Raw genomic sequence first — 23878 nt, forward strand, 5'->3', positions numbered from 1 at the left:
CCTTACGGGAGCCGGACGAGCAAAGCAGGCAGGTTAAACTCCCGACGACCTCCCGGCAGGCAAGGGACTCGTGGGAGCCACCATCGGAATCCGACCTTGCTGCATCGGCGGCATGTGGCGGACAAAGCCATCCTGTATCAGCCCAAAGTATGTACGATGTCGGCATGGTAGTGCTGAAAGAAGGGATCTGTCTATATCTTGTCCGATCACGCAAAGCCGTAACTTGAGGGAAGCCGAGCCTGAGTGAAGTTCTTGGCTGTTTCCCGGTAGGGCGAATATAGAATCAATGCATCAAGCTGAGTAGGCAGTCCTAAGAAGACTCATTTCTCGTCCGACTTTACTATCCTGAATACTGTAAACCCTTCAACTAAAGACGTGAAAGCAAAGAACCCTCAGGGGGTGGGGGACAAAGGCGGTTGTTCTGCCATGGTGTGTAGCCCATGTATGAGGATTACTGGTTTGTCATCTTACATACTAAAGTAAACTAAGGTCATGAATCAGATCCACATTTATCGCATCCAACTGATATCTGACTAAATCTGAACATCTTCCTCAGGAAGCAGGTTCAACCACTTCTTGAACACATTCTTGGGGTCGTACTGCTTCTTCAACTTCTGCAGCCGGGGCAGATTGTCCCCATACACATCTTTCGCTCGGCCGTCACTGTGCGAGTAATTGGCATATGCTCGGGCATGGGCACCCCCACCGGCGCGATCTCCAACCTTCCGCATCAGGGCGCGTTGTGTCTCGCGCATTATCTTGTCCAGGCTGGGGTCTTCCCAACGGAACGCACAACCAACATTGTACCAAGGACCCCGGGTCGAGTAAGACATAGTATCCTTGGGCACCTGAATGGCCTTCTTGTGCGAAACCAACTCGAAGAGAACGGCGGTGGCACTGACCCCATCATAGGTCTTGATCATCGTCCCGTAGTCCTCCAGTAGTTCCTGGAAGAACTCGACCTGCAGAGGCAGCTTGACAAAGGCCCCGCTGAACGACTTGCGACCCCCATACGTGGCGATGGGGTTCTGGATGCTGTTCAAATGCTCATAGGGCATCATTTTCGCAGTGTTGATGGTGGGTCCAAGTTTAAGGATGGGGTCAAATTGCCGCTCGGCCTCGTCCTGGGGTCCATTGTAGAAGATGGCCGCCACGATGCTCACCCGGCCAGGGGGCATAGCACCGCAGAAACCAAAGAAGATGCCCATATCCCCTTTGTTGGTGTCATCTTCGAAGTGGTTGACAAACTCAATGATCTGGGGCAGGCACTGCGCCGGCCAGCTCAGCAGGCCAGCATACACTTCGTTCGTCTGATCATAGGCTTGGAAGATAAACTCGGTGGTGACACCAAAGTTCTGACCAGCGCCGCGAATGGCCCAGAACAGATCCGGATTCTCCGTCTCGGAGGTCTTCAGGATGCGACCATCCGCCACCACGACAGTGGCTCCCAGCAAATTGTCAATGGTCAACCCATAGCGGCCTGTCAACCAACCATAACCTCCTCCCAAAGTAAGCCCACCAACACCCGTATGGTTGACGGTGCCGCCGACCGTGGCCAGCTTGTAGGGAGCCGCCGCACGGTCGATATCCTCCCACACGGTGCCTCCCTGGGCCGTGATGGTTTTGCGTTCGGGATCTACCACGACGCGGCGCATTTTGGTCATGCTGATGACGATGCCCCCCTCCGTTGCGGAGGCGCCGCTGGTAGAGTGACCACCATTATGAACCACCATGGGAATCTGATGGTTACTTGCAAAGACTACGGCCGCTGAGACCTCCTCTGCTGTAGTGGGAAGAACTACAGCACCCTATAAGAATTCACAGTCAGCATAACCTCATCAGAGTGTTTCTTCCCCAGGGATCACTGACAGCTTTCTTTTCGCATGTGTCACTCCAGCGCCTAATTCCCTCAGCGTATCCGGGTTCGCCCTCGGTGAGAACGGCAGCATCGGTCCCCGCCAGCAGTTGGCGCAGTTTAATGACTTCCGAGGGAGTGATCGAATGCATGATGGCGAAATATTGGTCTAATGAGCTTAGCCTCGTTGTTATCAAGCTGCCGTGGGGTAATTGATATTGGTTCACGAGAATGGGTTAGAACAGGAATCAGAAGAGAAGCAACTGGGCAAAGTTCTTTCTTCGACGGGATCCAGCGCGGAGTACGGGGCGGATATACTCTATTATTCCGGTGCCTGATCTGGTGCAGTGAGGAGACGATCTTCAAGCACTCAGCCCATGTCTCCATTGTTCCAGTGTTGTTCTTCATCCCCAGACACCCTTGCTTTGGGTGCCTCTGATTTTTCGCCTATTTCATTGTTGCAGCTCTGCATCACCTCGGATACTGCATGACACTCACTTAATCAGGGTTGGATCTACTAAGAAGGACTCTAACCCCCGTGAAACAACATTGCTAGCAACACAATGTCGAATGTAGACTGTGTGACCAATGATTGGTTCACAGGTAAATGTAGCATTCTTTGATAATAGCAGGCAACTTTCTGTGGAGATTTTAAGAACAGTGCCAAAATGGTATTGATCATAAAAATAGCCTGGGAAAGCCCTGCATGGAAGGAAGGTGACTAAAGACTCGTGGGCTGCAAAAGGTCCCCACAGGCAACTTTCGATAAAGTTTGTTAGCAAACGGAAAATCTGACCGCCCACTCCAGCTTTCTACCGCTTGCCCACTCCGGAAACATGAAGCTATACACATGACTAAAAGAGTGACCATCAATGCTTTCCCCAGAGGACCTCAATAACAGACAAAGCCTGACTCCGACGTTTCAATGTCGATAGGAACCTTATTGGGACCGCGTACGATGCTTTCGACAACCAGTACTAGTGTAGTCAGGTGATATCCAGGCGAACCTGAGCGGGCGGTGCGGGTGCAAGGGCTGGAAGGCGCAGGGCGTCATCGGAACTATGAATCTAGCAGGGTAAGCGCTTCTGGTCGAGCTGGCACAGGTGTAGAAGCATCAGATGAGCCAATCTAGATCTTGGCGACTCCCAGGTAGTTGGCTTGGTGCTGCAGCGAATTCAGCCAAGAAGGTGATCTGCCATCTCTGTCGGGCCGAGTGAGCATTCCGAGCTGCGAGGAGGTAAGTTGTCGATCTCCAGCGGCACCTACTTCAGGTCAACGGGACTTTCTTCTGCACCTGCTTCGGGGGAATGTGCATATGTAGGGGCTTTCTTTGCCTTTTCCCTCTAAGGACATAGGCCAGGTTGGAAAATACCCACCGCTACCATCATGCGTGGTGTTGGGTGCCAGCCCTTGAGCCCAAATTGCGGTGGAAATTCCTGCAGCCACTACCATCGTCGAACGATATGGATGGTGGCCTGTATGGTCTTCCCCGCACCAGACTTTTGATATCCCCCCTCCGAAATACAGAAACTGGGTGGGTTTGCTTCTTGCAGCCAAACTTTGCAGATCCTCGGTCTCGAACTTCCTGTCTTGGGTGGTGCCCTGACTCCGCGGACATTTCCTGCGGCGCAACCGGCTCACCTCAGACCAAGCGGAGGCCCGCAGGGCTTTTATGTCTTGGGTAGGAACCAGATGAGCAATCCTGGACATAGATTGTCTACCTCTTGCCTCTACCCTCGATTTCATCTCAGAATCTGTCTAACTGCTGATTACCAGTGATGGAGAGCATGATTGATGCTATACAGGCCCGCTTGGCCGACGACGAGCAATTGCTCGCGCAGCCCATGGTCGTGGCATCAGCCCTCTTATTCTTGCTGGTGGTCTTCCAGTTGCGCCGATCTGGAGGCTCGAAGGCCTTCCCATCACCCAGACTGGGATATCCTTTAGTTGGCGACGCATTAGCCTTTCTGAATCGCCCCGTCGCCTTCGTGCAAGATGCGACACGCAAGTGTGGCCCCATTTTCCATGTCAAGATACTGTTTGCGAACATTGTCTATCTGAGAGGTACCCAGCTCAATCGCATGTACGTGGATGTCAAGGAAGACATTTGGTCTTTTGGTGGCGGTATTGTAGGCATTATTTCCCTCCCCTCCTTTTTCCTACTGTAAAGAGAAGAACACCCTTCTGACGTTCCACAGGGCATCTTCTTGAAGAAAATTGCCATTCCTGGGTATTTTGACCATTTCCGCAATCTGGTGGGCTCTCTAAATCGTGGTATCAATCGCAAGGTGACACTGGATCGTTACACCGAGCTTGCAGGCGAAGAGGCGGATAAGGCGCTGCTGAAATGGAGCCAGCAATCGGACATCAAAGTCTTCGAAGAGGCGTCCAAGTATGTGCATCGGGTGATTGTGCGGACTCTCATGGGACAAGACTTCTACGATGAACACGTAGACGAGCTCTACGATCTTGTGCACCGGATGGAGGACGAGATCGGCCACCCACTGAATCTTTTACTGCCGGACTGGTTTCCTCACCCGCCAGCACGACGACTGGGCAAGGCCAGAGATCGTTTCGCTGAGATCTTCGCCCAGCAGATGGAGATCCGCCGCCAGAACCCTGAAAAATGGAAGGGTTCGCTGGACTATATCACCTATACACTGGAAGATCCGCGAACGGCCCATCTGCAAGAATTCTACCCGTCCCACCATACAGTGCTCATGTTTGCCGCCCACACGAGCACTGTGGCCAGCATAGCCTGGACTGCTCTGGAGGTCTGTTTACTCAATGCCTGCTATTACAACTCTTTTCCAGCCCATAAGTATCACCAAGCTGACAGTATTTGCAGCTGATTCGGAACCCAGAGTACGTGGAGGCCATCCGGCAGTCTTTTCAAAGTAATGAGGACGTTCACCAGTCTCCTGTACTACTGGCATGCGTCAAGGAGAGTGGCCGTCACTACTCGGGTGTGCACATGTGGCGTACGACCCATCGCCCTGTGCAGCTGGAGGATGGCTATATGGTTCCCGAGAACTGGGTGGTGTGTACCTCGCCCTATCTCACCCACCATGACCCCGAGATCTATGAGCAGCCGCAGCAGTGGCTGCCGGAGCGCTGGCTGCACCCAACGGCGCGCCTGCAGAACCTAAACAACGCCACCGACGCGGCATTCCTGCAATTTGGCGCAGGCTCCCATCGGTGCCCTGGGGAAAATATGGCAGGCATAATCGCGCGTGAACTGGTGTCGCGTCTGGTCAAGAACTACGATTTCCAATGGGGAAGCCAGGGGCCGGCCAAAATCGATGTCTCTCGTATGGACTTTAGCAAAGTCGGCAGTCCTTGGCTTCAAGGCGATGCGCGCATTCGCCTCACGCCTCGGAAACCTGCGTCCATGTGAACGAGTTGGCGTTGTGTGGGAGGGGAAGGGGAAAGCGGCAGATTGGATGCTATGGTGATATGTGCTTCATTTTCAGTAGTTCCTTATTTTCAGTAGTTCCTTTACCTAGTTAAGTAATCGATTTTATCTGGTACCTGTCAATGTATTTATCCCTACGTTAAAATGTCTTGTAAGGCCCCTGCACTTGCACTCGACGCTGGTGCTGGTGCTGGTGCTCCTAGGCCACAACAGAATGAGGAACAGAGCACTTCTCATTGACACGATTGTTATAGTAAGGGATGACGATAGTAAAGACCCTTACTACACTCATGTTGGTATACCAGAGGGTTTAGAGCTTATTTTGATGAAAGAATGTCAAGCGAACCTTGGTTAGGCCGCACCGGCCACCGCTAGTTTGGAGTCTGTTTAGCCGTATCTTCGGTTGTCCTTTTCGAGTCGACAGATGCAAGGCACGAGAGTTGAAGGACATGTATTTACCCTTTCTGGGTGTTACAGTGCGGATCACCATTGTTCACCATATCCTGCAAAGAGTGGCAGAACTAGGTCTGCATGCGAACAACGAAGATAAGGAACTCGGAAAGACACTCGAAAGAGGGTCGTCTCTGGGCGCTGCGGCCATCTGCACCTGATTTGCCGCCGCATTGCAAAATCTACAAGAACTGGAAACAATACAAACCTGCTAAACTTGTAAGGGCATTGTGTGTGATACTTAAGAAGTACCAGCAGATTGCGATGAACAAAACCCAAACTCCATCTTCACCAACAGTCCAATCAAGCGGTTGTTAATCTTCTTCCCTTGGCTTATCATCTGGGCTCTCTCACTACCACTTTCTCTATCCCTTTTCTTTGCTTCGCCGTATTTCCTCGGTTATCTTTTCTATTCCCTTTGGATTTCTATCTCTCTCCCATTAGGGTGTCATCGCACAATGGCTCCTAAGGCCGATGTCCAGGTCCTAATCGTCGGTGGCGGCATTGCCGGGCTGACGCTGGCCAACATCTGTAAGAAAATTGGGCTCAGCTACAAGGTGTTCGAGCGTACTGCCGAGGTGACCCCCGTGGGTGCAGGCATCTCGCTGGCCCCGAATGCTCTCCGGTTGCTCGACCAACTTGGCTTCATGGACATTATCCGGAAGGAAGGCCAGCCGCTGCGAAAGATTCAAGTCTATCGCAACACTACCCGATGGAGTCTACTTGACTTTGAATGGCTCGAGCCAACATATGGCTATTCAATGTACTCGATGCCCCGGCACAGCATGCACCGCGCCTTGTACCACCGGGTGGATCCGGAGCACGTCATTCTGGGAGCTGAGGTTGTTGGCATTGAGGATGAGCCCAACTCTCCGACGGTCAAGATCCGCCTGGCAGATGGCCGCGAGTTCAGCGGTGAGGTGCTCGTGGGCGCCGATGGCATTCGGTCGATCGTACGGCGGCTCCTTGCCGACAAGCAAGGGCTGGCAGGCGTCAACACCATCCGGTTCACCGGGCGCACCCACATGACGGGCATCTCCTATCCGCTAGAGCATCTCGGACCTAACGATCTCGGGGTGGCAACCTGGGTTTTCTACGATGACTGCATTCTCACCTCTTGGCCATGTACCGAAAATCGCCAATGGTTTGTCGGGGTCAAGGTCCGTCACTCCCTTACCTCCTCCCCCTCCTCCTCTTCCCACCTACCCCTGTCTCAGCTGTCACCAGTAGACTCCAGACTAATGAATTGTAATTGCTGGATTAGCCCTCCGAAGCCAAGACCACCACACGGTCCACTTGGAAAGGTGCCACTAAGGAAATGATCAACGAAAGCTACGGACACCGCTTCCATCCGTTTGGCAAGAATCACACCGTACGCGATGGCATGTCTCACTTGTTTCTTTTCTTCCCCCTCCTACCTCCCACCCACTCTTTCCCCTTTCACATTTTCCTAGTGGACCGAGTGACTGAGTGGCTGACTGACTCACTCTCATCTGCAGTGGTCGATGTGGCGGAACGCGTGACGGCGAGTGATGTGTTTGAGGAAACCGCCTTTCCGAAGATGGCGCATGGCCGCGTGGCCCTGGTGGGAGACTGTAAGGAGCCAATCTGATCCTCGAAAGATAAAAGCAAAAAATTATGAATGGATCGGAGACTAACTCGACATTGTCTTGCTCAGCGGCGCACTCCATGACATCCTTCATTGGTCAGGTAAAACCCCATTTCTCCGAGACAATCCTTCCGCCAGGGGGAAGGGGGAAGAGAAACACGGCTAATCAGATTTTTTCCGCTGCAGGGCGCTTGCCAGGCAATTGAGGACGTGGGAGAATTGGCCAACCTGCTGCACACCTACTTTGCCGGCCAGTCGGGCGATCCGCAGGTGCTGCACGACTTGCTGCAGGAATTCCGCAAAAGCCGAGAGCCACGGGCACGCAACCTCGTGTACTATTCCAGCATCTTCGCACAGGTGCATACAGGACGCCTTCCGTACGGGCTGGGGCCACTGGCACGCCGGATTGCCTTCACCTATGCCCCTGTGTGGTGCTGGAAATGGGCTTGCAATCCATTGTACGGGTACCAGCCGCGCGTCCACGCGTTGGATCTGTTGTCGCGGTGAAACTATATAGTTTCTTTAACTTTAATTGAAAGGATCATAAGGCAATTGAACATCGATCTTTATATTTTATCTGATCTGTCCTAGTAGAATTATTATTATTATTTTTTTTTTTTTGGTTCCTTTCTTCATTCATTCCATTTATCATTCTTTCATTATTCCGCCCTCTCGATTTATTTAGTTTGATTTTTTTTGTGGCAGGGTAATAGATCCATATTTCCCTATTGGTATGATTTCGAAGCAAGGGGGATGCAAGGGAGCAAAACTATTGGAATAGTTCTATGGTTCACACCTTAGACGGCAGTATACGCTGAACCGGACTTGATGATGTGAGCTACTAAATGAATTGAGAAAGAGACTTGTGAAAGACGAAGAGTAACAGTATTCGGCCATAAGCATAGTCTACCGTCTACTTAAAACCTGTCTGCGGATAAAAGGTACCCACTGGCTATAGTGATTGATAGGTAGTACTCTTAATAGTGTATATTCACATGTGTGAGATGCAGATCCTTTTTTCGTTAGCGGTACTTACCAGGCCGACTTAATAGATATCTAAAATTAAATTTCCTGAGTGTCTGTGCAGTGGTAAAACATATCTGATATAATAATAGTGTAAGAAGTATGAAGATATCAATTCATTTATCTTGATCTCTGTGGGAAGGAGAAAAGAGTGTTAAGATCCAGTTTATAGATAAGTATTTCTCTTGACAGGACTAGAATTGCCATGCTGTAGGACCCCAAAGTATATATACCGATACTCCAAAATATATAATCCGATTGACTTGTCGACTGACGGAAAGAGCAATATCATTCTTATATTACGTCTTTATTAAATGCCCAACAAGCTTTTAAAGCCTGTGAGAGGCTCTGATACATGTTCTTGTTAAGTGAAGGCTGAGGTTGTGGTGAAGCGCAATCATCCTTTCTTGTCAGATAGACTTCTTGAATGTCGTATTCTCAATTCAACCAATATTCCATGAACAATTCAAGCGCGCAGAACGAAAAATTTTATCTTTGGAACGTTAGTTCTGCATAGCAGTAACTAATTAAAGGGATCCCATTAGAGAAGAATACATGTTACCGACTGCCCAGGAGTTCTGCTACGACTGCGACGACGTCTACAGAGAACAACAGCATAACAAAATTTTTTTAGGATGGCTCTCCATAGGACGATGACCCTAGCTCATGTCCTAGCACTAGAACACATGATGCAATGACGATCAGCATGGATAAAGGGGTCATTATATCTTTACTCCATGTAGTGTTTCCATTCGTTCTGAAAGATGAAGCAAGAATTAATTTTACATGGATTTCCGAGTAGAAATTCTATTATTATCATGAATGTTCTGGGGAACGTGACGCGTTGTGTAACTGAAATGGTTCACCGCAAAGGCTACTCTTCTGGGCAATTCGGCTAAGTTGCAAACCGACTGCGACTTCGCAATGCCGGTCCAAACCAGTAGAGCACCAGCACTCCCACAATGCAGCCTACTGTCAGACCAGCCAGCAGGGTCGTGCCCCGTGCTACTCCAAGTCGAGCATACAGCGGGCCAGACCACAGGATGGCCGCAAAGGCCAGGCTGGCGCGCGCTAGATCGTTGATGGCAAACAGACTAGCGCTGTACTTCGGATACGCTACGGACAGGTAGCTGAAAATACACTGTAGCACCAACGTCATGCCGGATACCTCGATCACCAAGCCGATGGTGGGTACAATCCAATGGATGCTAGCCCGCGAGGTCCAGGCGAACAGAAAGAGTCCCACGGGGATGAACACACTGCCCACGATGGCGGGGATGAGCCGGTGCTCAGGATGGGGAAATTGACCACGCCGGAAGGCCTTGTTCAGCGAGATATGCACAAAGGCATAGTAGAAGGGGAGTGTTAGCAGCGTGCCAATCACGCAGCCGAGGAAGATTAGCCCCAGCTCGCCCAGGCTCATCTGGTAGATGTCCAGGTATACTAGCGGCAGCACCTCGAAGTAGGAGTAGAAGATGGCGTACACTAGCCCAATGTAGACTGTCGTGAAGAGCACGGACGGATCTAGTGCGTTAACTTTCCATGGAATAACTAGTGCATCGTAGGCAACCTGCATGGGGCTGGCGTTCTGCGACTCAATCTCCGACCGCGACCGGATGGCCGTGTTGCCCGTTAGCTGGCGCAACCGCTTGGCTCGCAAGTGTAAGATGGCAGGTGCAGATGTTTCCGGGAGAAAGAGCTAGTTTTGGCAAGAAAAAGGGAAAGGCGACGATAGTCAGCACAAGACATGTCCGTTAATGCCAACTACGGCCATCAATCGCCACGAGGGTAGTAGTGAGTACATACCAGGGCCACGAAGCACAACGCGGCTGCCCATAGGATCTCCCACATGGACCAGTGCCAGCCCTTTACGGGAACACTGAATCCCGATATTGTCGGCGCTATGGCGGGACCAGCAATGGAGCATGCTCCCCAAATATATAGACCATAGGGGAGGTTCGGGATGGAGGTCACATCTGCCAGAGATGCACCTCCCGTGGCCAGTCCGGGGGAGCCGAAAAAGCCTTGCAAGTAACGCAGGACCAGGAACCCTGGCACGTTGTTGACTAGGGCTGTGGGGATTGCGAGAATGAGAAAGATGGTGACGGAGATCACATACGGTGGGTTGCGACCCACGGAGGGCACTTCAGACATGGGACTCCAGATCATGGGCCCCATGCCGTAGCCCAGCACATAGAGTGCCAGCCCTAGGGCGCTGACGGTTTGCGTTACCCCGAAGAGAATTTCGAATTCTCCCTCGGCGGCAGCGAAGTTGGCAGCGGCCATGAAGACCAGAAAGGTGAACAGATTTACTTCGACATACACCAACAACTTGGCCGCGAACGACCAGTTGTGTGGATTGTCTGGGTCATCGGGGGAGTACCAGTCCACCACAATGGTCCCCTCTGGCGTCACCTCGGGATCAATCCACGACGATGATGACTGCCCCGATGATTCGGGCGGTGTTGGGAAGGCTTCCCCTTGGATCCCATCAACTTCCTTGCACGCCTCGTCGGGGGGTAGCGCATGGCTAAACAACGTACTTCCATCCGCATCCGAGGTGTTCTTCTTCTCTTGTGATGGTTGGACTGGCCTGTCGTTGACTGCCTGCCGATATGGCGTAGGCAAAGTGAAGTCGGAGCTGAGTTCGCGCGGCTTGAATAGACGGCCACCGGATACGAGGTAGGCGATCCTGCCAAAGGCCGAGTTGGCGAACAGGTGTGGCATGACCGCTGCAGTGTCGGTGCTTAGACAGAGCAAGTGAAGCACAAAAGCCCACAGGGAGGGCCTGACCTCAGTATGTACTTCACGGGCAATTAGGGGGAGAGAGAGATAGAGAGAAAGGGAGGAAAGGGGCGTATAGTCGGAGCTTGAGCAGCTTCAGACCGCTTCCGTGCCAATTCCTCCTTTCTCTCCCCTTCAGCCCTAGTAGGAATGTAAGGGGAGAGGCGTTTTCGTGGCCGCAAACCAGCTTCCCTTCCGAGGAATGCCAGTAATGATCGTCAAGGTTCCATGGTTGCATGGCCGGACAGGGATGGAACCGGGATGCCACCGTGTCTCGCGGTTGGCGTTTCCACTCCCCCTTCCTCAAAAAATGGATTAGCTCATGTCGATGCAAAGCCCTACTACACGCAGGGAAGGCAATCACCGGAAATGGCAGCCCTCTCCAGAAGGCTCGGACGGGAGAGAGAAATAAGCATTCATATTTCCATATCCCTGCCGGCCGATTTATTTTTGTTTGTAAGGCAACATTGACTGCGACAGCAAGTCTGAAAGCATGACTTCTCTTCCTCCAGCCCAATGCTGCATTGCTGGCCATCTGCACAGTGGTACCCCCAAGGGAGAATTAAAGAAAATAGATGACAGTAAGGCGCTTCCCTGCTTCATTCTGACTTCCTCAAGGTTTCATCCTAATGTACATATCTCCTGCGATAGTCCTCACCTATGTGTCTTACCCTCCCGACAAATCAACTCACAATGCCATCCTGTTTCTCTCCGACATCTTCGGTCCCAAACTGGTCAATTCCCAGTTGATTGCCGACCAATTTGCCGCGAATGGCTACTTCGTGGTCCTGCCGGATCTTTTCCATGGCGATCCGGTCCCCGTCGAGCGCGAGGGGAATTTCGACGTCATGGCCTGGCTGAAGAACCACCTCCCGCCAGTGACAGACCCCGTAATTGATAAAACCCTTCGCTACATGCGCCAGGAACTCGGCTGTCAGCGCATTGGAGGGGTTGGGTACTGCTATGGGGGCAAGTACGTCGCTCGTTACCTCAAGCCCGGGCTGTTGGACGTAGGCTATATGGCCCATCCCACCCATGTAGAGGTGGATGAGTTGAAAGGTATTCAGGGGCCATTGAGCATTTCTGCCGCGTGTGAGTTCCAAAAACGAGAATGGAGCGGAAAGAATGGGAACTGACTTAACATAGCGTCGGATTACCTCTTCCCCACCGAGAAACGTCGCGAGACCGAAGACATCCTGTCCGAGCTGGGCCATCCTTACGAGATAACAGTATACTCGCATGTCGAGCATGGATACGCTGTTCGCTGCAACATGGATATTAAGCAGCAGAGAGTGGCCAAGGAGAAGAGTTTCGCCCAGGCAGCTGGTTGGTTTGATGCTTATTTAAAGGAGTGAGCACGATGTCGGGAACGGAAGGATAAGAGAACAACGAATTTCTGTATCTATTCTTCTAAAACAAGCATGTCCGATGAATCTACTACCAGATAAGATACAAGTGCGCTGCATACCTATGTACATGTTGGAAAGAGTATCTCCCAGTCGATGTCTTTCTTTAGGCTGACGCCAAAAGATCGTTTGGGATATACAAGGGCATAGTGTCCTCCCATCGACTCTGCGTCAGCACTGTCCAGTTCGACCCATCCGCCTCCATCTGCATGATGAAAGGGTACGGTTGCTGATTGTTGTCGTAGATGGTCGCTTCATCCTGGAAGCCAAACATGCCCGTCGCCCAGGCAATCTTGCCCTCGTGGGTCCAGACGGCGTGAGCATCGTTGCACGCCAAGGTTGTCAGCTGCTTCACATCACTGCCGTCAACGGCCATGGTCATGACATCGTAGTTGTCATCCAACGGTCCAGAGATGGGCCAGCTGGTGCGACGAGTGAAGACAATACGGTTGGAGCCATCGGGGGCGAACATAGGAGTGTTGTCCCAGGAAGAGCTGAGGGCCACCACTTCGCCTGTCGTCAAATCCATGCGGCGTAGTCCCAGTGGGACGGGATCCTCACTGGCGCTATAGGCAAACTCACGCCAGACTAGCCAGCGGCCGTCGGGTGAGATGGTGGGGAAGCCGGCGTTGGTGCTGCCGTTGGTCATGGATCGCGCCCACGAGCCGTTGGCGGCCACCAGGTACACCCAGCCAGGGTTGGCATAGCGATACTCGAACCAGTCACCCAGGCCGACGGCCAGAACTTCGCCATCGCCGCGCCACGAGCCCTGGAAGGTGCCGTTGGTGTTGGAGCTGTTGACGCGGACGGGGAAGCGAGAGCCATCGAAGATGTCATTCGAGCCGGTGCCGTCGGCGTTCATGGTCACCAGCGAGGAGTTCACCGTCTGCTGTGAGGTGTAGACCACCTTGCCCTGTGCGGACATTTGCGGGAACACGTCGGTGAAGCGGTACTCCCAGTCCTTGCTCCAGCTGTACAGCGGCTTGTTTACGGGCCGGACAGGGTCCCACTCAACATGCTCGTAGACCATGTGGCGGCCATCGGGGGACCAAGCGGGCGAGCGATGATAGCCCACCAGCGAGGCGTTGCGGTAGGCGGCACTCACGCTACCTTCGGGCTGTGCGGCCGTGTAGTTGATTGAACCCGGGTAGGTGGCATTGGTGAGCAGGCTCTTGACAAGGTAACCGATGGTCTGGTTGTTCACATACTGAGGGAACAGTTTAATGCCGCCAGAGTCTCCCGACGCATGCTCCTGCCGGTCACTTCCCGTGGCAAAGTCAACGGACACGATGGCAGTGTTGACATCGTAGAAGGCGGATTCGGCCACACGCGCATAGTAGGTCAGCTCCATGGGGAGTTCATAGAAGACGATACGGTTGCCATCAGGCGAGAATTTGGGTGAGCCCTGACAGTAACCTGTGCGGTTGGACACTCGACGGAAGCTGGTGCCGTCCGGACGGATGGCGTAGATGGACAGTTCCTGTGTGTGCTCCCAGCCGCTGATGTTGTTATGCCCGCGCCACGGAGTGTTGCGATCCGAGGTGAAGACCAGCCACTCGCCATCAGGCGACCACGCAGGCCGGAAGTGGCCATCGGGGAGGGTGTAATCACCTGCGACCTCGGTGGAGTTCGTGACATTCCACAAAGCACCAGTCTCCAGATTCTGGATCCAGATGTTACTCTTGTAGTTCCCGAGGGTGCCAGCAAAGGCCACCAGACTGCCATTGGGAGAGATGGCTCCGGCATCCTCCACGGCAGGGCTTGTGGCGATGGGCTGCAAGTCGGTGCCATCGGGACGGACACGGTACAGATCCGACTGACCATCTCCGGCACGCTCGCTGGTGAAGACGATCCATTCGCCGTCTGGAGACCACTGCGCATGGTAGTCAAAGGTACTCTCATTGCCCAGCAGTCGGCGGGGGTTAGAGCCATCCGCATTGGCGACATAGAGCTCCGAGATGCCCGGTGCAATGCGATTCATTAGCATCGCCCCCTTCTTCCCGGCAACAGTGGTGCCGCGGGCTGCCAGGGTTGAGGGCTGCTCATCCGAGCGCGCCATATTGGCGTATGGACATGATGCCGCTGTGGCCAGCCCACTCAAGAGAGGAAAGAAGAGAAGAGAAGAAAGACGCATCTTGATGCGGTGCCAACCTGGCGGCTGCGAACTCAGTGATGCAGGAACCACAACATCCGGAGATTTTGCAGATGGGCATGGCCCTACTTAAGCTTCACGCTGTTGTGGAGCGTCTCGTTGCGAGAGCATTGATCGATAGGCTCTGGTGCTTGTTCGGAAGAAGACCTCGGGCTTCGCAATAGCCTTCCCAATGAGGTAGGTACTGTCGCTGATGATTTTGACGAAGTTGGGCTCCTGTTATTGGCCTTCGGCTACATATGCCGATCACTCCACGGCCCAGACGGGATGGACATGCTTAGCAGCACCGCTTGGAGCCTTGGACATCACCTTCCACGCCTCAGCGTTGAGGGATTAGCATTGCCTACTCCACCCAGGGCAGACCATGGTTGGATCCTGCGATCCTGCCAAGAAATATTGAGAGGAGAAGTCCGCATCATCGCCGGAGATAGATTGGGAGAAGAGGGATGGCACCTATAGAAACCTCTACACGTATTCAGGGCGAAGACATCACTCACAGGGTACCGCTGTGGTTTTGGACTTAACGTGCTGTCAGTTGATATCAAAACATACGACACTGAGTGGAAGGGGAAAGTCCGACGTGGATGTATCGCTTCCTCCCTGAAGTATTTCACGCCAACACGAGTGAAGCCTCATCTGTCATGCTTATGGCTGGTCTCCGAAAGGATTAGGCTTGGCATACAGGACGCCACGACTATACTGTCTCCGGCCTAACCGCCGCCGAGACTCATTATCTGTGTAGTATCTCCGACATCTTTCGGAAGCCTGGTTCGGAGATTGTTGGAATGGGGTTTCTGGCCGGCGGTCTTGGCAGCAACTAATTTCTCCGCGAGTCTCCGCATCTTTTCGTTTGGCTTTGGAGAGAGAGGTCTGTGAGTTCTTGGGAGAGTGGACCGTTTGCTGGCTCATTTTATGGTTTTCTTTCAAAGCCCGAGGTCATTCTCTCGCTCCTACAGAGTTGCAGCTGTTTTGAAAACCATGGGGGTAGTCTTGGATGGGATGATTCAAATGATGGATTGAAAATCGGACGCAGTGCTATCTGTTGGATGACTCGTTACACAGGGCCCCGACGAGTCCAAAGCGCCACACCGTAATCCTGAGGACGAAGAAGAGAGTCGGGCTGCCGAACCAGGGACCAGGAAATGGTCCCCGCTTAATCTTGCTAATTCTAGTGGGGAGTGGAATCAATCTTGAAGAAAGATTGGCTTGAGACAGTTCGGACCGCTCCCGTTCGGCCCTCGCTTCACCCTGAATGGCGGTGCTGAGGAAGTTCAAATTGCAGCACAACAAGGGAAATTGGCATCTGACCAGTCTGCATTGGTGAGAATGAAGAGAAAGAGAGACGGAAGAAGAACAAGAAGCCTTCATCTTTCTTTTGCGGACTTAATCCGATCCCCTCCAAAACGCTCTCTTCAAGTCATGATCATCGTTTCTCCCCACCCCAACTCCACCCGATCCGCGCCGAATGAGATGCAGGAAAATTGCACGCTTGCACGCACGCAAATTAAAACACGAGCTGATCGCTTCCCGATAAGCCTGGGGAGGTGGAGAATTTTCAAGGAAGGGAGAAAAATCAGCTTCTTTGCCAAGCCACTCCTCTCTTCCTCGGATTTCGAGATTCGGGCAGTTATTAATTCCGAAGTACTCAACAATTTCGCCTGGCTGTTATGGATGCTGCTACCGAGCCATGTCCTCCTGATTATATATACTTACAAGAGCATGCACAAATAAAAAGGTATGTATTTCCTATAACCTTTCTGCGGAATGTATGATGATATATAAGAAAAGTTACCTTACTACTGGAGTGATATCAAAGATACTTCAAACCATTATACTATTACCACGATTATATAAATATATTAAGAATCGGTCTATTTCCTAGATATAGGCTATCTTTGTCACTCCTGTACAAATCTATAGTATTTTATAGTTGATTCTTTACCTAGTTAATAGACTTTCTACTTTAATAAGTAGATCCTATCATACCTATGCCAAGAATTGATCCTATATAAATTATGGGAATCCTAAATCCGTTGTATATGCAGCGCACCAACCTCAGTGGATTAGGGTACGTTAGAAGTAATCTTATTAAGTTTGTAAAGCCTGCTGTTTCCTTAGCCCTGTCTCCAAGTCCGGGATACTGAAAGACTGGCTTGCGATAAGAATCAATTGTCAGTTCTTCATCTAAATTGACCAGAGGTAAGATATCTCTCCATGCCTTATTATGTGCTAACCTCTCCAGACCATATGAATTCGCTGTCCGAGATACCAAAGCCACCCTCGGGAGACTTTCCAAAAAAGCTAAGTCTTGGAGATGTTGTCAGAGAAGCAGTTCCTCTCAAAATATGTAGATAGGTTCTGTACAACAACTGTATTTGAATACCTGTAGCTATATTAATAAGAGATTACTCCTGCTTAATACATATACAAAGATCCCCATGCAAATCCCTTACAAAATTAGAATCGCAGATTTTCATATTCAAGAGTATCACGTCTCAAAAAATGCTTCTATTATATCTAATGAAAGTACACTTTCTCATATAGTCAATCTGTACTCTAATTCAGCGGTATATGTGGTACACCAACATTGGTGGGTTTGGAAAGATATCCAAATCTTCCCAGTGCAGTATACTATCTACATATGTAGCATCATATTGATACATCTGATGGCCTCACTCCCTGCACTTTGTAAAACGAAGAGTGCAATCCCCTTGGGGCCGACATGTCAAGTAGTCATTCCAGTCTGGAACTGGAGCGCCAGTTACTACATCACCATTCTTACTGACAATATCAATTTTATAGCTCATCAGAGTGCAGGCCACTATAATCTTCAAGGTCAAATTGGCCAGCCGTTGGCCTTTGCATAAGTGTGTACCGCCTCCCCATCCGATAAACGCATTATTGTCGACAACCGTGCGGCCGGGATCCCAACGCAATGGGTCTGGATAGAGGGTCGGGTTCAATGCCGTATCGGAGAACGGATATAGGACGAAGGCATTGGACGGGATTGTATAAGCCCCAATGGACAGGTCAGGTCCAATGTTGCGCCGTACCGCCGTATGTGGCTGAGCTCGTCGGAGTGTTTCGCGAATGCAGAGATCCAGCTGCGGGGTTTGCGATTCCCATGCTGCAAGGGGAATGGCTGATATTGACCCCATTATATCTTCCTTCGACAAGGATGAAAAGTCTCTGTAGGTCGTTGTGAGGTCTTTGATCTCGTTGTGTACTGCTCTGGACCAGCTTGGTTCAGACGCCAGGTACAGGAGAAGCCACGTGCCTGAAATTGGGAGGAAGATTAGACTGCTGCTATCTGCCAACGAAATCGTGTTGTGGTAGGAGACGGAACGTAGAGAAATGTGACATGTTTCGAGGTTCTATAGCATACCAATCGTTCCCGTTGATCGCGCCCCAGCGATAGGAAGGCCCATCATAAACTATGGCAAATGGTCAGCAGGCATTGTTTACACACCACGATATTAGGTATAATTCACCCCGACAATACATTGGAAACTCTCTCCAGAATCAAGAAGCTGCTGAAGGGAGTCGTCTCTTCGCACCCCACTGTGGACGCGCCTCTTGACAGCCTGGTGGAAAGTCCAATAGACATACATAGAGGCACGCAGCTTGTAGAAAGTTGCAAGACCGGGTACCCAAGCCCATAAGTGCAAGGGCTTTACCGAGGCATCAATAATATCATAAAAGTATTTTAAACGGGATACAAGCCTGGTATCTTCTGCAACTTCATAGGAGGTAACGGCGCGGATGATCATCTGAAAAGTAACCTTAAAGAAAGATTAATAAAGACCATGTTCAGAACAGCAGGTATGTAGTAAATTTACGTCGTGTAAACTGGCGCATGGGTCTATGATGAGATTGTCCCATGAATTCATCTTTTGGTGACAGTCTGTAATCAATTGTGGAAGTACTGCAGCAATATAAGCTGGTCAGACATACTGATAAAATCGGTGTGTCCAGAGCCCTCGGGGAGTAATAACATACAATTCTGGAGATTATCGGGTCGCTGAAGATTATTCAATCGCTTGTATATACCATGGAGTACCCGAGGATTGAGACCTGTAGGGATCTAAAAGCAGAAGAAAAGAAAGGTCAGTGACGATAATAGTCTGATAGAGTTCCATTAACTGAAGTACGTGGAAGGGTTACATACAGTACCAATGAGTACCTGAAAACCTTCGTAGAGGTTCAGGCTTTTCGCTCCAAAGAAAGTACGTCTTGCCTCATCGCCTGATACCACAATTACTTGATTTTTTCGGAGTTGAAATCTGAAAGCTTTAGAGCCGGTCACCCTAAAACCCTCTTTTATGAAGTCGAACTGTGCTGTGAAAAAGGAATGTGCAAGCTGGGCGACAGACCAGCGAAGCTCAGGAGGGAGGGTGTTTTGACTTCTGGTTGCCGGCTTCTTGTTATTTTGGGGCTTGACGACACGATGGAACAAAACAACTACTATGCTAGTAATGATAGCCACATAGATGACTGTGCTTGCAAGCGGCATAGCATCCGAAGCCAACCAAGGAAGCCAATTATATCTCGCTAGGAACATTGTCTTCGCTCCTAAATAGCGATTGAATGAGTGTTATCATGAAGAACGGAGATTTTCATTTAAGGGGAATGCGGCATATAAAGTCCTTGATGGGCTAAGTTCATTTTCAACCAGTCGGCGACTCCCTAAGTGCGTTTTAGTTTTCACCCATGGAGTGGAGGAGATACACGGAGGTAGGAGATGGGTATAGCAAGGTGGCCGGATTCGTCCCCCTATCCTTAGGCTACGATTGGTATCTCATAGATTGAGACACTGGTCCAATCCCACCTGTCCATATTTCGGGAGTCTCGGAGACTCGTATTACTTGTCGTACTATCTTCAAGCGAGCTGTGACCCGCTCCAGCTCGCGGTCATTGGGTTGAACTTACCGAGAATAAATGAGCGATCCACCGCGCTCTGGAACTCGAACGCGTACAGGGGGGTCAGCGTTGGTTCTTACTAGGGCGAAGTTCGTTCGAAGTTCCATTATATGGGTTCGATAGAAGCAGTGGCACTCAATTGGCTGGAGTATCAAAACTCAGTGAGGACGGATCGGACGATTCTATATCTGGCTAAACCTAAGTAGCGCCGCAGACAACGCCTAACCTTGCTAAAGTTAGTAACTAGTGTTAGCGTGGTATTGGGTGTCTCCGATATCTGGTTTCGCACTAGTAATATGTTGTTACTTACTGTATGTAACTAGTGAGGGAGTGTGAAATCCGGGCAAGAAATTATCCCCGAAGTGATATTGAAATCTAATCTACTAGTAACAATTCCGGGCTTCCGACAGTGTATACTGATTGTTTGGTATATTACCAGTCCGAAGATCAACTGAGCAATGAGCAGAATCCTAATAAATAATACTACTTTCAGCCACAAGCCGTTGCTTGCAGGGTGATTTCGGTTAGTGCTTCTATAGTCTACTAATATCTACTACTGTAACTTTGCTGTTTAAGTCCTAATATTGAAAGGTACCCCCTCACGTGAGAATTTATATAGAAGAGTGGTAGGCTTCAAAAGCCCTGGTAACAAGAGATTTTCTAAATCTCTTAACTTGTTATAGTGTTGAGCACGAAAGATTAGTATATTTTTAATTTTGGCTTCTCTCTTTACATCTCAAGTCTTATAGTAATAGTTTTTGCTTTCTCTGACTTCTTCTGGATCCTATTTGACCTGTTAATCCTCAGCAATGTGGCTGCTATTGCTCGTCTATGGTCTAATAATCATATTTTATATTTACTGCCTTGTTTTGATAATAATAGAACTAATAATTGTTCTGTGCGGTGTCCTGTAGTTACTCTTTTATCTAACTGTTTATATGAGTAGTATGACCCGTGGCAAGGTGTTTTTTTTATTAGAGATAGAATTCTTATACACAGAGTTAGGCGGCGCGTGGCTGTATTTTATATTTATGGAGGCGGTTGTTTTGCGTGTCTTTAATAATGAATGTCTATGGCGTTTTCTTTGTGCTGCTATGCTCCTCAGTAACTTAGCCTGGTATTATTCAGTAGTACAGGTGGTTGGCGGCTGGGTAATCTGGTTTAATATCTGTATCTGGTCTATGGAGAACCATCTTATATTCTAAATATCTATATCTATTATTATCATATGACTTCTAGTCATTAGTAAGATCAGTCTTAATAAATCTAATCCCAGTGTCTGAAGAGAACAAAACTTAACTACTATACTGAAATATAATAAAGACTAAGAATCTAAAGCTAAAGAGAATACAGGCCACAAGATAAATATAAAGATATAATAATAGTCTGTTGAACTGGAGCAGGTAAATAAATAAATAGCTTTTGTATTAAAAAGTTAATTGTCATAGTTTTAGAATATTATATTAGTATATAATTAAGAGAAGAGACAATTATCACAGCTATATAATATTTATAATATCTAGGGCATGAATCACTGCCAGATTATTATCTTCTGATTTAAATTTATAATAAGTTGGTTTAGCGGATCTATCACAGTATTATAATATATAAGATTAATAGAGATTAATAGTTTAAAGAAAAAAGTTATCAGTCTTGCTCTTATTTGGTAGCCTTTTATATCTATAATCACTTTATTAATAAAATTACTGCTAAGATCTTTATTCTCTTAGATTGAGAGTTATATTCTTAATTCTCCGCCCCGAAAGACATTGAGTTTAGTAGTTGTTTGTATTAATACTCTGATTTTTGTGGAGTAATATTGATTTTACAGGTGTTTTTAGCTGTTATTATTTGGCTATTACTTTTACTGGATATGATTACTTGGCTGCGGCCTGTTTTTTAGAGATACTTTACTATATATTCTGCTACCATCTATTATTGTTATATACTTAATCAGGCTATCTTTTCTATCTGAGCTTATTATAAAATATACTGGGGCGGCAGATTAAAAGCGGCCTACTGTATCCTGAATAAGATTTGTATAATTTGATTATAAACTAGGTCCTGTCTAATCTCCTAATTAGCAGGGCGGGATTGTCTATTGGGGAAATGGATATCATATTTCAAAATAATATGGATAAAAAGAATTTTAATCTTATTTGTTGTGAAGAACTGACTGGGACAGGTGTGTATATTATACTTAAAACTATAATACTCTATACTTATCATCACCAACTGGTGTTTGTTTTTATATTCTGGTTCTTGCTGCTTCTGATAAAACTAGTATCTATTATAAGTATGTGTATTTAAATATATACTCTTGTTTTGCATAGTATGGGCGGAGATAATGAGACTGGTATTCTTTGGAATGACTGTTATATCTGAGAGTGTAATTTTTTTTATAGTGTAGCAGTGTAGCAAAGCTAAGTACTTATTATAAAATCAGTATTATCTCTAATGCGGCTGAGCGTGATGTGGTTGAAAATAATAATAATTAATTTAATAAGCAAGGATTTATACACTCAGGCCTGGTAGATTTAACTATTAGCTCTTCTTAACCATGCTATCCAGGAGCTTTATCTTGGTTAAACTAGTCTTGTGAAATATATTATTTATTTTTAATACTAATTAGATCTCTTCTTACAGAGAAGGAAGATACTGCGGATTCACTGTGAGATTGTAAATAATATTAATAAAAAAATTAGAGGTGGTATGGATTATCACCAGTGTCAAGCTGATTTATACTATAATTATATCCAAGTAATAATTGTCTCTGACTTTGTGAAGCTAGTCCAGTATATCTAGCTGCCTGGACTTGTATTTATGTTGCTGCCTCTTTATTTTCTGCTGGATAATCTGTTGTGCTACTTGCATATACTTTCTGAGTTTTTAAGTAGGCTCTAAAAACCAGTAAACAACAGGTTAGAGGATAGATGGCTAATATTTTAATATGGTTATTACTCCGAAAATATCCAGAATATAGTTTACTGATATATTAAGCCATTCAGTATTACAATATACTTGCTTTCCTAGAAAAACAAGGGTTAATAGGCATGTGATGATATAAAGGACTTTACTGGTAAAATAATAGAATTTTTATTTTATAAGAGTCAAGTATTTAATTATTAGCCTGGGTGACTACTGTATACTAAAGGTTAGTTATGAATCTTGGGATTAGCTAAAATATTTATTAAATATTAACTCTGTTTCTCTGGCCAGAGGAATTATATACTGTTTTATAAAGTAATTTAGCTGTGGCTGTAGAAAGGTACTATAGGTGACTTATACTCAAATTTCAAGTTATCTTTTGGTTGATTATATTTAACAGTATATAGTGGTTCTCTGTACCCTGAAAAGCCTTAAACCCTAGATAATCTCTAATTAGGAGAGACTAGTATTTGATATCAGAATATATTTTTAAGAATATATTTACTTAATAAGCTATCTCCTTAACTGCTTTCTCTAGACTAAGAAAAGGATATTTCTTAACTTTATTCACATACTTTAAATACAGTATTAACATAGGGCCGTGGGGAAACATTACTTAGAACATTATGTAGCCCTATTTGAGCTGTATTTTATTGTATCAGTCTGAAGCTTAGATATATCTAGAAGAATATTATCTGTTCAAAGCCTTCACGGATCAAAGCCCTGGCGGAGGCCATAAAACATATATTAGTCTATTAATTAAATAGAGATTACTGGCTTATTCTAATAGCGGGAATCTGGTAGTATAGGAGATTATGAATAATATTCTAAATATAGCTTAACAGTACAAGAACAGTTACTGTGAGATAGAACCCCGGCAGGAAATATACAGAAAAAATAATCTCTGTGAAAAGTTGTATCTTAACCTGCGGGAAGCAGGAGTTTTTTGAGAAAGAGCAAGAATTAGCTGTAATATAATTAATATATATATAGTTATATCAAATAGTATTAGTTAAAGACTAAAGAGGACAATCTCAGGAAGCTGGGAAGGAAGGTGGATTATTAGATCCCCAGGTTACTAGGTTATATGTATTTTTGGTTCTTACCAGTATAGGACCTGGTTATTACTAGTACTGATTATCAGAAAAATTAAGCTATAAAAATACACTGTTTTACCAGGTAGTAAACCTGGTGAGCTTTTGTATTTATAGTATTTTTACTAATTTTTATTAAAAAAATCTAGTAATTTCTAATTTAAATTAAAAAATTGATTGAAATTACGACCTGGAGAACTCTGGTTATAAATTACTGTATAAGTATCAGAATTTATTAATTC

General features: G+C 47.7%; 7 protein-coding genes across 7 annotated transcripts; 3 read left to right on the forward strand and 4 right to left on the reverse strand.

Annotated features, from left to right (window-relative positions):
- Positions 1–533: 533 nt before the first annotated feature.
- BO79DRAFT_224176 (FAD-binding oxidoreductase) lies at positions 534–2007 on the reverse strand (the record flags this gene model as incomplete). The annotated part of the gene is made up of 2 exons (XM_025683651.1): positions 534–1808; positions 1870–2007. 2 exons carry the CDS (start codon positions 2005–2007, stop codon positions 534–536), a joined length of 1413 nt encoding a protein of 470 aa, XP_025544548.1.
- A 1626-nt stretch (positions 2008–3633) lies between these two features.
- On the forward strand, positions 3634–5252 carry BO79DRAFT_250334 (cytochrome P450; the record flags this gene model as incomplete). Its single annotated transcript, XM_025685810.1, has 3 exons — positions 3634–3984; positions 4054–4629; positions 4704–5252. 3 exons carry the CDS (start codon positions 3634–3636, stop codon positions 5250–5252), a joined length of 1476 nt encoding a protein of 491 aa, XP_025544549.1.
- Positions 5253–6178: 926 nt separating this feature from the next.
- On the forward strand, positions 6179–7877 carry BO79DRAFT_268004 (FAD-dependent oxidoreductase; the record flags this gene model as incomplete). The annotated part of the gene is made up of 5 exons (XM_025687084.1): positions 6179–6880; positions 6985–7092; positions 7192–7315; positions 7399–7430; positions 7516–7877. 5 exons carry the CDS (start codon positions 6179–6181, stop codon positions 7834–7836), a joined length of 1287 nt encoding a protein of 428 aa, XP_025544550.1. The 3' UTR covers positions 7837–7877.
- Positions 7878–9247: 1370 nt separating this feature from the next.
- On the reverse strand, positions 9248–11079 carry BO79DRAFT_268016 (MFS transporter; the record flags this gene model as incomplete). The annotated part of the gene is made up of 2 exons (XM_025687085.1): positions 9248–10051; positions 10159–11079. The coding sequence occupies 2 exons, from the start codon at positions 11077–11079 to the stop codon at positions 9248–9250; spliced, it is 1725 nt and encodes a 574-aa protein (XP_025544551.1).
- A 550-nt stretch (positions 11080–11629) lies between these two features.
- Positions 11630–12491, forward strand: BO79DRAFT_136561 (dienelactone hydrolase family protein; the record flags this gene model as incomplete). Its single annotated transcript, XM_025678085.1, has 3 exons — positions 11630–11717; positions 11755–12228; positions 12283–12491. 3 exons carry the CDS (start codon positions 11630–11632, stop codon positions 12489–12491), a joined length of 771 nt encoding a protein of 256 aa, XP_025544552.1.
- A 157-nt stretch (positions 12492–12648) lies between these two features.
- BO79DRAFT_135898 (tat pathway signal sequence domain-containing protein) lies at positions 12649–14601 on the reverse strand (the record flags this gene model as incomplete). The annotated part of the gene is made up of 1 exon (XM_025678069.1): positions 12649–14601. The coding sequence occupies one exon, from the start codon at positions 14599–14601 to the stop codon at positions 12649–12651; it is 1953 nt and encodes a 650-aa protein (XP_025544553.1).
- A 2763-nt stretch (positions 14602–17364) lies between these two features.
- On the reverse strand, positions 17365–18464 carry BO79DRAFT_164682 (cytochrome P450; the record flags this gene model as incomplete). Its single annotated transcript, XM_025679214.1, has 4 exons — positions 17365–17836; positions 18080–18128; positions 18206–18278; positions 18304–18464. 4 exons carry the CDS (start codon positions 18462–18464, stop codon positions 17367–17369), a joined length of 753 nt encoding a protein of 250 aa, XP_025544554.1.
- Between the last annotated feature and the right edge of the window lie 5414 nt (positions 18465–23878).

Source organism: Aspergillus costaricaensis (genome assembly GCF_003184835.1).
Source record: "Aspergillus costaricaensis CBS 115574 unplaced genomic scaffold BO79scaffold_2, whole genome shotgun sequence".
NCBI classification, from domain to species: domain Eukaryota; kingdom Fungi; phylum Ascomycota; class Eurotiomycetes; order Eurotiales; family Aspergillaceae; genus Aspergillus; species Aspergillus costaricensis.